This window comes from Lithobates pipiens, unplaced genomic scaffold (genome assembly GCF_037356315.1).
Source record: "Lithobates pipiens isolate NorthernLeopardFrog02 unplaced genomic scaffold, aLitPip1_a1.2 Scaffold_8, whole genome shotgun sequence".
NCBI classification, from domain to species: domain Eukaryota; kingdom Metazoa; phylum Chordata; class Amphibia; order Anura; family Ranidae; genus Lithobates; species Lithobates pipiens.
In genome coordinates this window covers 62,438,657-62,451,429 of record NW_027507903.1, presented here as the reverse complement: position 1 = coordinate 62,451,429, position 12,773 = coordinate 62,438,657, and the positions used below count along the sequence as shown (strand labels likewise).

Genomic DNA, 12,773 nt, shown 5'->3' with positions numbered 1-12,773 from the left:
TTTCTTTGTCTGAATTTCTCATTTCCTGTTTCTCCTCAGTAAACTTCACACCATCATCCGAGTGGTGTTTAGTCAGCCAGAACAGCTTACTGAGGAGGAACAGGAAGTGAGAAATTCAGACAAAGAAAACAAAGATAAAAAAACATTTAGAAGGGAAATCGAAGGAAAAGGTAAGTGAACCAACAATGCACTAGCTTAAAGGAACCTATTTAGAAAATAAAAAACAAACCTTTACAACCCCTTTAACATGAAAAGAATATTTTACAAAAGATGTAAATACATGACTGAGCATCTCGGTAGAGATGAGGGAACTGATGGTCTTAGATTGTCTGGAGAAAAAAAACATTTCATCTCCACATACAGAAAGGCTTTTTCACAGTAAGAGCTGTAAAAATTAGAAATTGGCTTCCTCAGGCACTAGTTCTGGTCAGCTCAGTAGATTATTTTAACCACTTGAAGACCAGGCCTTTTTCTCAAACTTCTCACATACATGTAAAAATCTGATTATTATTATTTTTTGCTAAAATTACTTAAACCCCCAAACATTATATATTTTCTTACAACAGAGGCTCTAGAGAATAAAATGGGGGGTGATGGCATGGTGGGTGACCCCCTCCCTCCACTTGCAATATCAATCCAGCAGCTATTTATAAAGTACTCCACCAGTTTTAGATACCAGGATGAAGCCTGTAGCTGCAGCATCATCCCGGTATAACCACTCGAAGTGGGGCGATGTACTGGTATGCCGCCCATCAGCAAGTAGTTAACAGGGCTGGCTGCATTCCTAAAATCACAGAATATATCTATATCCTAACAATTACAGGTAAAAACACCAGGGATTGTTGAAACAGGGAATATCTGATTTTCCCTGTTGGAGCAAATTAGAACAGACTTAATTTAATTTTTTTGCCATCCTCTGGCTCAGCTGTGGATGTGATTCTGTTTATGAAGGTTTTTTACTTTCTGTTGGTTGAACTAGATGGACCTTTTGTCTGTTTTTCAACTTCACTTAATCAGGCTAAATAATGCCAGCAGATATCTGTAAAAATCAGCTGATCTGCAGGTCAATCCATTTTTTTTTTTTTGTATTTTTTTTGTATCAACCTCTTTCTGACACATAAATCCTGTCATGTTTCAAAGCTATTTTGATACCAACACCTATGTCCTTCAACACTGGGCTCTCTCACATTATTAGTGCCCAGGTGTACATGCTGGATTTGGGGGTCTATGAACAGCTATTGGACTATTGAACACCTGTTCACCATGAATGCTAGTAAACCTCTCAGAGGGGCAGGGAATGTAATGTACCTTCCGCTACTGGAAATGGGCAAGCCACTCTGACTGTTTCCAATTCCTCGTCTTCTGGCCAGTGTAGTCATGAAAGAGCCTAATACTCACCAGTCCCTATCCCCCACAATTCAATACATATGTGCTGATATGATCATAGGAACTTCCAGCCATTATTCTGTGTCTATTGTGTTAGTCTTTTATGGGGGTCATAATTTTTTTTATATATATATATATATATATATATATATATATATATATATATATATATATATATATATATATATATTATGATATCAATTAATTGTAAAACTGGGATCAGGATTGGCAGAATCACCAAAACAAAAAAAACAAAGAAAACTTCTTTTTTTGTGGTCTCTTACTACTTTCTGCATTTGGAGAGAATCCATACTGCAGAAAAAAATGAAAGATGGATCTGTGTTTATCCATAAACTCATCCTGGTGATCAATCCTACTTTTATGCTACAAACTACCTAAAATGGGTTAATGTTTATTGATACTAAACAGAAGTCATTAGTTGTAGCAGAGAGAATATCTGTGATGAGGGTGGTAGCTGGTTTGAGATGCATTGCCAAGAAATGTTTTCAGAAAGTAACTTGACCTTCTGTTTTGTGTGTTAGTGAGTGCATTCCAGGGAATGAGATTCAGCTGTTTGTGGGGACCGAACCAAAGCACAAAATGAATGAGGTAAGTTTTTTTTTTTTTTCCTTCCTTTTCCCAGTTTTAACACTTCACCTTCAAATGTCTGTCCACCCAAAGCAGATATCCCATTTTTTGGTAGATGTTTGTTTTAGAGGACTCTAGCAGAAGGATCTTCCCACCATTGTTTGCAGTTGTATCCATATTGGACTCTAAAGCAGGGGTCTCCAAACTATGGCCCTCCAGTTGTTCAGAAATTACAATTCCCATCATACCTAGTTATGTCTGTGAATGTCGGTTTTACAATGCCTCATGGGGTGTGTTCTGGAGGGCTGTAGTTTGGAGATCTCTGCTCTAAAGCCTCGTACACATGAACAGATTTTCAGACAGGAATTGGGTTATGACAGGCTGTTGGCGGAAAATCCGACCGTTTGTACGCTCCATCGGGCAATTTTTGGATTTTCTGCAGACAAATGTTGGATGGCAGGTGTTAAAATTTTCCACAGACAAATATCTGTTGTCGGAGTTTCCGTCAGACAAAAGTCCAAAGTACAAACCCGCATGCTCAGAAGCAAGGATGAACCAGAAGCGGTCGGTCTTGTAAATTAGTAGTAATGGATTATTAACATTCGTGATGTGGCAAATTATGAACTCTCAAAATGCAGCGCACATTCTCTTCTTCTTTAATGGGATAATAATGAAGCTGCTTTGCTGGCGATACTGATGGTGTTATTGCAAACAAATTTTCAAAGGCTTTTTTTTTCTAGTGATATCAAGAATAATATTATTATGCTTTTTTTTTTTTTTTTATTTGGGCAAGTTGCCACAACACCATTATCCTGTAGTTTTTAAGATCAAAGATACAACTATGTTGGTGTCCCATGTTAAAGTTGCATTGTATTTTTTAAATGTAGCTGCCTACTCCCAAACTGTCATTTGGAATAAAACACATAGCCAAGTATTATTCACCACAATTTTTTTTATTGTGCGTTAAAAAAAAAAAACAAATAAAATTATACATGCTATCTGCCAATAGAACTTAACCAAAATGTGCATTCTATGCATCCAAAAATATACCAAATCAAATCATTATTATTCAACCAAAAAATAAAATAAAAGCCTCCTGCTTCTTAATATAGGGGTCTGTCATCCGGAGATAATTCTGAAAATAATCATGGATTATTCTCCTGGAGCTCCCACAGCAAAGGCATATGACATAATTGGTCACGGTTAATATAGAAATCCTCCTCATCTTGTTCCTGGACTGGACTTGGGTCAAAACAATAACTCCAAGACCAAGACATTATCGCCTCCGATTCTGCAACATGTCTGGTTGACGAGCGTCCGTTCTGAAAAGAACTAAAAAGCGGTAAATGAAAAGCACGAATCAACACTCACCAAACTTCTACAAACACGAAATTGGGTGGCGCTAAAGAGCTGAAAAACCACGTAGTATGTCACTACGTTCATGTTTGTTGGCCGACAATTCCTTGGCATTTGTATGCAAGACAAAATCCGGGCACACGCCTTCGGACAAAAGTCTGAGGTTTTGTCTGCAGAAAATCCGATCATGTGTACAAGGCTTTACTCCTCATGTTACATTATTTATAAAAATAAAAAAAACTTGATAACTTAAAGTATAACTAAAGGCAAAATGTGTTTTTAGTTTTGGATAGAGTGGAGAGGGATTTGGAATGCTTGTCAGTTTTTTTTGTGGTCTGTGTCCCCATTAAGGAGATTCTCTTTCTCTTTGCCGTGTTTACCATTAGTATTGAAAGTGAAAGGTACTATTTACATCTTGTATTTGCAAAGCCTGACTTGGAAATACTTCCTCTGTGCCCTTATGAACAAACGTAGATGGCACAAGGAGGTCTGAGTGACACCATAAGTTACATGGTGTCCGTGTCTGGTAGTTTTCAGTGCTGATTGCTGGACAACTGGAATGCAGACAAATATCAAATATGTTGCTGTGCATTTATCAATGTGCATGTGTTAAATGGCTGTTAATTGTTCATTGGACAATTCTATGGTGAACTTCTACTTCAAAGTGGACAGTAAAGCCCCATACACACTGTCAGATTTTCCACAGATTTTTTTCCTTCAGATTTACCAAAACCATATAATATGAGGTCAAACCTTAGGAGTTTCAATTTGTATGCAATCAGGCAGGCCCTTGTACTACATGGTTTTGGTAAATCTGAAGGAAAAAAATCTGATAGTGTGTATGGGGCTTAAGTCATTCAGCTCTCTAGCACAGCTTTTCTCAACCTTTTTAACCTGGAGGAACCCTTAAACCAAATTTCAGGTCCTGAGGAGCCCCTGCTAATCATGATTATACCTACAGCTTAAAGTAGAGTAGCAAGATCAGGAAGTTGTAAAAAGTAAATAAAGGAAAAAAAGAATGTGGCGTATTTTGAGAATTTTATGCATTGGATAGATATTTTTAACTCTTACCAGTTGTATATATTAACATTTTCATTAACAATCTTTAAATAAAAATAACAAAAAATAAATGCAGATAGCGAAAATTGTACTGCCCCTTAGGCTGGGTTCACACTATTGCCACATGCAGCTCACAACACGATTCCAGTGCATCCCAGTTCACCATTTGATGTCCTATTTCAGCCCGAATTTTGGACACACAGGATCCCTGTGCAAATTTGCATCGGAGTCTCAGCGGAGATATGTGAATCGACTCCATATGGAGCTGGTCACAATCTCGCACCATGCAAATTGGATGCGGGGAAAGCCACATCCAATTTGCATAGCTGTGAACCCAGCCTTAAAGTGATTGTAAAGCTTTTGTTTTTGTTTTTTTAAATAACAAACATGTCATACTTACCTGCTGTGTGCAAGGGGTTTGCACAGAGTGGCCCCAATCCTCCTCCTCTGGGGTCCCACTGTGGCGCTCCTGGCTCCTCCTCTTCTCGAGTGCCCCCACGGAGAGCTGCTTTCCATGTGGGCACTTGTGCGGGTGCACTACCAAGTCCTGCTGCTGCGTCCATTGACACAGAAAGCAGGACTTGGTCCCACTCCCCAGTTACTGTGTCACTGTATTTGATTGACAGGAGCGGGAGCCAATGGCTCCTGCTGCTATCAATCTATCCAATGAGGTCCTGAGACAGCAGCTGGAGTCGCTGTGCTTGTCCCTGTCACTGGAACAAACGGGTTCAGGTAAGTAAAAGGAAGGGCTGCTGCAGCACAAAAGGTTTTTCACCTTAACCACTTCCCGACCGGCGCATGACAATGTACGTCGGCAGAATCGCACGGGCAGGCAAATTGGCCATTTGTCCATTTGAAATTGCCACGTGCCATAGTGTGTGTGCCGCCGCCAGCGTGCACGCATGCCAGTCGGGACCCCCGTGAGTCCAGTCGCGGGTCCCGCGGACTCGATCACCGCGGGAATACCTGCGATCGTCTCACAGGGAGGCTGAACGGGGAGATGCGGAAGTAAACCGCATCTTCCCGTTCTGCCTAGCAACAAGTGACACTGATCTCTGCTCCCTGTGATTGGAGCAGAGATCAGTGTTCACTAACACACAGCCACGCCCCCCACAGTTAACCCATTCACTGCCAGTGTCATTTACATAGGAATCGGTGCATTTGTATAGCACTGATTGCTGTATAAATGACAATGGTCCCAAAAATGTATCAAAAATGTCCGATGTGTCTGCCATAATGTCGCAGTCACAATAAAAATCGCTGATCGCCACCATTACTAGTAAAAAAAAAAAATTATTAATAAAAATGCCATAAAACTATCCCCTATTTTGTAAACGCTATATTTTGCGCAAACCAGTCATCGTTTATTGTTTTTTTTTTTTTTACCAAAAATATGTAGACGAATACATATCGGTCTAAACTGAGGAAAAAATGTTTTTTTATATATTTATGGGGGATGTTTATTATAGCAAAAAGTAAAAAAAAATTTTTTTTTCAAAATTGATGCTCTTTTTTTGTTTATAGCGCAAAAAAATAAAAACCGCAGGGGTGATCAAATACCACCAAAAGAAAGCTCTATTTGTGGAAAACAAAGGACGTCAATTTTGTTTGGGAACCACGTTGCACGACCACGCAATTGTCAGTTAAAGCGACGCAGTGCCGAATCGCAAAAAGTGGTCTGGTCTTAAGCCAGCAAAATGGTCCGGTCTAAAAGTGGTTAATGCATAGGATGAAAAAGTGTGAGGGTTTACAACCCCTTTTATATGGACCATAAAGCCGCGTACACACGGGCGGATTGTATGGCCTACTTAGTCCGTCGAAACACATTTCAGCGGACAGTCCGCTCGTGTGAGGGCTTCAGCGGACTTTTTCAGCGTGCAGTCTGGCTGACTAAGTTTTTCGGAATTTCCGTAATATTGTCCGTCATACTTTGGTTTCAGCGGACAATCCGCTCGTGAGTAGGCTAGTTCGACGGACTAAGAATGGCGCATGCTCAGAAAGGATTTATACGGCGGAAGGTTGCATTGCTGTGTATTGGACTTCCTATTTCTAGTCCCGTCGTACGTGCTGTACACGTCATCGCGCAAGCTTTCGACGCACTGTTTGTGCATCCGTGTGTGGTCAAGTCCGTTCATTCGAAAGTAGGACGGACTGTCCATCGGATTGTATGACGGACTAAGTAGGCCATACAATCCGCCCGTGTGTACGCGGCCTTAGTGTTGGTGGACACCACCACTACTGCTAAAGTGTGGTCAGTGGAAATTTGCTGATTTACAATGGTGGTCAACCTAGGTGGGAGATTCATTTTCCATTGTTCAAGGATTCCTAAAGTTTCACAGAACTCTTGTCAAGAAAACCTACTCTAGCGTAAAAAAAAAAAAAAATATATATATATATATATATATATATATATATATATATATATATATATATATATATATATATAAAATCAGTTTTGCTGATGCTGTGCATTTATTGTTTCCCATTATGTGTAATTTTGAAATTTTTTCATAATTTTCGAAAAACATAAGTGTATCTTGTTTTTCCCCATTTGAAAAAAAATACTTTATCATGTGTTAAAGAGCCATGGTAGAAATAAATATTCTACAATCTGAAGCCAGATATCATTATGATGCAATTCTCCTTATACCAAACAGTTCGGTATCCTTATTACCATAAAACCACTTTTTTTTCAACCATTGTATTTTGATAAATTCAATCTATAAATCACTTGCACACAGAGTTTCAGCAGATGTTCTAAACCCCTGTAGGAAGTGCTGCTGATGAAATGCTAATAGGGGTAACTTGAGACTAGTTTTCTTAGACTCCCATAATCTGTTTTCCACTCTGTACAGGAATGGTTTCCCCAGAGGATTAATATGTATCCCCAACATTGGCTCATTGTCGGGCATAGTATGCAGAGCACTTCATTTCCAGACATGAAGGAATTCTACGTTTACCCAGTCCAGAATTACTTCTCCGTCTCCCCGTCTTATCTGGCTGTCATTTGAACAATTACAAATGTAATCATCCATATTAAAAAATCTAGTGAAAGCTGGCTTCCTCCTTAATGCAAGTGGGTTACATTTAGAATAGACACTCTGAGAATAAGTGGTTTTATTTTACTGACGCACACCTCCCTGAAATAGGACTTTTGATGTCCTAACATTCCTATCCAGAGATGTAGGAAAGCAGACTTTCATTAGAAAACAATCTGACCATAAAAGTTTGTTATCCCCTCTGAAATGTGTTTGTTCCAGTTGTTACATAGTCCATGAACTTTTATGCCTGCCTTCTCTCTGAATATTGAGCACAATAGGAAACCAATTAAAATTTCCTGCATGGGTAATATTTTTGTTTGACTTAAAGCAACAGACATAAAATGCCCCAATTTAACCATGTTGGGTACTAATTCAAATAAAAAAATAAATAATAATTAACAAATTTTTAAGTTGCATCTGAGGAATTATTTATATTTGTACCCTGTAGTTCCCTGCACAACTTAATAGGTAGGAAATGTAGCACTGGAAGTCAATTGAGGCTTTACATTGCAGACTACAGAGAGAGCTGGCCGATAGAACAGCTCAGGGTTGACCTCATCATTTTTTCTATCAATATCCAATCACAAACAAACTTGAGGCATCGTGGACCGAGCTGTATTACTTAAACTGTAGGGGAGCAAAGTGAGTTCAGACTCTGGCAGTGCTGCCTTAGTTCAAAAACTAGCTGAACAAATATACACATTTTTGACAGGTAAAACAGTACCTGATTTGTTTGATCTTGTTTTAGTACCGTAAAAATTCCAGGTAGTTCAATTTTGTTTTTTCATGACTTGCACTCGAGGATGATGGTACTCCCCCATGGAGGGCTCCAATATTTCTTGTCTTAAAAAGTTTATACTTGTAGCTGTGCATGCTTTCAACTCTTTTTTTTAGGTAGCCAAAGACATTAGGGAATATCTACCTGATATACAGTTGTGTTCATAGGTTTACATACACTGGCAGCATTTATGATTTCTTGGCCATTTTTCGGAAAATATGAATGATAACACAAAAACTTTTCTTTCACTCATGGTTTAGTATTTGGCTGAAGCCATTTATTATCAATCAACTGTGTTTACTCTTTGGCAACAGAAACTACCCAAATTACACTGATCAAAAGTTTACATACCCCAGTTCTTAATACAGTATTATGCTCCCTTTAACATCAATGACAGCTTGAAGTCTTTTGTGGTATTTGTGGATGAGGGTCTTTATCTTTTCAGATGGTAAAGTTGCCCATTCTTCTTGGCAAAAAGCCTCCAGTTCCTGTAAATTCTTGGGCTGTCTTGCAAGAACTGCACATTTGAGATCTCCCCAGAGTGGCTCAATAATATTGAGGTCAGGAGCCTAAGGCTGGATTCACACCTATGCATTTTTAGTGCTTTTTGCATTTTGCAGATTTGCACTACAGTCCATTTAACATGGTTTCCTACGGAACACGTTCTGTAGTGCAAATCTGCAAAATACAAAAAGCACTAAAAATGCATAGGTGTGAATCCAGCCTAAGATGGCCACTCCAGAACCTTCACTTTATTCTGCTGTGACAGGTCAACTTGGCCTTTTTTGATGGAATTTTCAAGTATGTCCCATGTGCAGCTTCCTGGCTGATAATTGCAAATATTTCTCTAGTATTTTTTGATAACATACTGCATTCATCTTTCCATCAATTTCGACCAAATTCCCTGTGCCTTTGTAGCTCACACACCCCCAAAACATCAGCAATTCACATCTGTGTTTCACAGTAGACATGCTGTACCTTTCATTATAGGCCTTGTTGACTCCTTTCCATGTAGCGTTTATTTTGGTTGTGGCCAAAAAGCTCACTTTTGGTCTCATCACTCCAAATTACTTTGTACCAGAAGGTTTGAGGCTGGTCTCTGAGCTGTTTGGTGTATTGTAAGTGGGATACTTTGTGGCATTTGCTTAGTTATGGCTTTCTTCTGGCACTGGACCATGCAGCCCAGCTTTCTTCAAGTGCCTTCTTATTGTGCATCTTGAAACAGCCACACCACATGTTTTCAGAGAGTCCTATATTTCACATGAAGCTATTTGTGGGTTTTTGTTTGCATCCCGAACAATTTTTTGGGCAGAAATTTTAGTTGGTCTACCTGTCCGTGGTTTGGTTTCAACAGAACCCCTCATTTTCCACTTCTTGATTAGAGTTTGAACACTGCTGATTGGCATTCTCAATTCCTTGGATATCTTTTTATATCCCTTTCCTGTTTTATACAGTTCAACTACCTTTCCCCACAGATCCTTTGACAATTCTTTTGCTTTCCCCATGACTCAGAATCCAGAAACGTCAGTACAACACTGGATGAAAGATGCAAGGGTCTGTCAGGAGTCCAGAAACTCATTGACTTTTTATACACACACACACAAAACTTAAAAGCAAACAGATCACAGGTGAGGATGGTTACATTTAATAGTCATTCAAACCTCTTTGTGTCAACTTGTGTGCATGTGAGCAGAACAAAATCACCAGGATATGTAAACTTTTGATCAGGGTCATTTGGGTAGTTTCTGATGTCATTATGATTTAAAAAAGTAAACATGGTTGATTGATAATAAATGGCTTCAGCCAAACATTAACCATGAGTGAAAGATACGTTTTTGTGTTATCATTCATATTCTCTGAAAAATAGCCAAGAAATCATAAATTTGTTCTGGGTATGTAAATTTATGAGCACAACTGTAGGTATTTATTTTTGTAGGTCTGTAGGCCTTCCAAAACGCCCACTTTTTAGTTGGGAAGTGAACAGTGAACATTCAAGATTTGTCGTGCCAACTCATTTTCATAGTTCTTGAAATAGGTTGGTGAAGTGGATGCCAACAAAGCACACCAAATCCGCTCTGTTTATTATAGACCAGTGCAATGGGGGTCAACCATTCTTTTAAAATAAAAAATAAAAAGAAATATCTGTGCTATGATGGACAATAACGTATAGCAGCTAAGCACTGTGACCCAGATAGTAGGCACATAAGCAGAAAAGTGCCGCGCTATAAATTGATAAATATGTATGTGCCACAAAATATTAAAGTGGACAAATGCAAACAATATCCATGGTGTAAATTATAAATCATGAAAATCAATGAAAAACAATTGATTAAGCAAATGTCCTATATAACAATAGTGCACAAAATACAAATATCCATATTCTATTTAAGTGACTTGAGTTCATGAACTCAAGTCACTTATTAACTTTAATAGAATATGGATATTTGTATTTTGTTCTTTTAAAAGGCATATTTAATGTCTCAAGTTTTCATAAACTACATAACCCGGTGGGCATCTAATATCTGTGGGTACATTAACTTGAACTCCTTATCCCGCAATTCCTTTTCCCACGGTGACCTTAAAGTGAAATGTAAAAGATATAGTCGCATTGTATTTTCAGTTCCCATAACTGTGCCACTTTCTGTATTTTTTACATGCATGTTCTGCGCCTGGTGTTGTGTCTCCTGTGGAAAACTGGGAGGGGCTTACCACTACCTCTGTATGTGTATGGTTTGCAAAATTTTTAAATGTATTCCTTAACCTCCCTGGCTGTAATCCCGAGTGTGGCTCGGGGTGAATTTTCATTACCAAAAGTGATAACCACAAGCCATACTTAAGATCGCATTGCAGGATCCAGGCAAAGTTACTTACCTTGTCCCCAGGATCCTGCGATGTCTCCCTGCTGTGTGTGCAGGCTGTGTACTCCGCTCGATCTATCACAGTGCCGGGCTCTGTTCCCTGCGAGCGTTGCGACGCACGGGGATGGAGCCCAACGCCACATTTAAAAAGTTAAAAACACACAATACTTACAGATTACTTTACTGTATCAAATCATTTCACATCCCTTTTGGCCCTAATGCTTTGTCCAGTGCCCTGCATGCAGTTTTATATTATATATACTGTTCTTTCTACCTGGAAACTTGAGAATGTCTATAGCAAACAAAAAGTGTCCCTTTACATCAAAAGTGGTTTTGGACCAGCTAGAAAACAGCGATGCTAAATTATAATTGCTTGGAGAATTGACAATAGTGATTTGTAGGGAAATTCGTCATCAAACACTGAAAGTAATGACAGCCACAATTCTGCAACTGAGCAAATTTCAGTGTTTTTGATTTGATTACATTATTGAATACATTTCATCATTATTATTATTATTTGTTATAATTATTTATAGTTATTTATTATATTATAATTTATCATTTTGTTTTTGTCGGGATGTCTACTAGACTCTTGTTTGAACAGATTTAAGTGTGTTATTCCTAAGAATTACAGGCCTACAATATAAAACGCCAAATTTCCATGCAAAAACAATGTACTGCTTTGAGCATCAAAAATCGGAAATGATCATACCGCCAGGGAGTAAGAAAGGGGTGCTTTGTTGAGAACTTTGTATTTTGACTTGGAACACAAATCCATGGACTTATCACCAAATGCATTAAGCACAAATTGACTAATTTGATGTTAGCTACAGTTCTGGCCAATGGGTGCAAATTATTTGGAGCATTACTAGTCTTTTAAGCCTACATTTAATGCAATTTATAATTGACTATTGATCTCAGAGGAAACTGGTATATTATTTGATTTTAGTGGCTCAGAATATTTCAGCCCACATGGGTGTCCTATTTTTCCTCATTTGAAGATATAATGTATGTACAGTTCAATTGCATAACCATTTACTATTTATATGTAACATATAGAGATATATAGCATTCAGTAAATACTTTATTAGCATTACCATTCATTTATGTGCAATTCTTTTTAGGGATTTTGATGGACTATATTTTTTTGGCTGCAATAGATTTCAAGCTTTAGTGTTTTTGCCTTTTGAATTGTGCTCTCGACTGTGAAAAACCACAATATCAGTGATTATTTATGACCTGCATAAGGTGTCCAGATGTAGAAGATGCAAAGAGTAATGTGTTCCTTGATGAAACGTGATCATTACATTGCATTTGGAAGCTATAAACTCTGACCATGGACTATAATCTGTCAGTGATCTCCTCTCAGTAGTGTGTGCATGTGTTCGTATGACATTCTAAATCACAATGCAAATGTGAGTCTGCTGCAAATCTATTCAATAATCCAGACAGATTTTTTATTGTAGTAAAAATAGTAAAGGATGAAAAAAATAACAGTATGACCCCTTTTTTAACAAATGGTATTTTTGATTCCTGTTGTCTTAAACATGTTTGTTTATATTGTAGGCAATAAGATGCACGCTGGTCAACTGCATCTGTCTGAGTTTCAAACCTGCAAAAATAAACCCTCGTCATTGTGAGCAATGCAGGCACGGATGGGTGGCACATGGTAATATTGTGTAACTAAACCCTGTTCTCTGTCCAGAT

The 12,773-nt window shown here is 38.3% G+C and overlaps 1 protein-coding gene across 6 annotated transcripts in view; it reads left to right on the top strand.

The window, feature by feature from the left end:
* Positions 1 to 12,773, top strand: part of BNC1 (basonuclin zinc finger protein 1) — a 363,494-nt gene that overhangs the window by 331,833 nt on the left and 18,888 nt on the right. For 5 of the 6 annotated variants that reach the window (XM_077472395.1, XM_077472396.1, XM_077472391.1 and 2 more), the window contains 2 exons: positions 1,929 to 1,995; positions 12,633 to 12,735. In XM_077472395.1, the coding sequence (XP_077328521.1) occupies positions 1,987 to 1,995; positions 12,633 to 12,735 (112 nt within the window). In that variant the 5' untranslated portion in view covers positions 1,929 to 1,986. The remainder of the gene's footprint in view (positions 1 to 1,928; positions 1,996 to 12,632; positions 12,736 to 12,773) is intronic. The other variant, XM_077472393.1, reaches the window with a different exon arrangement.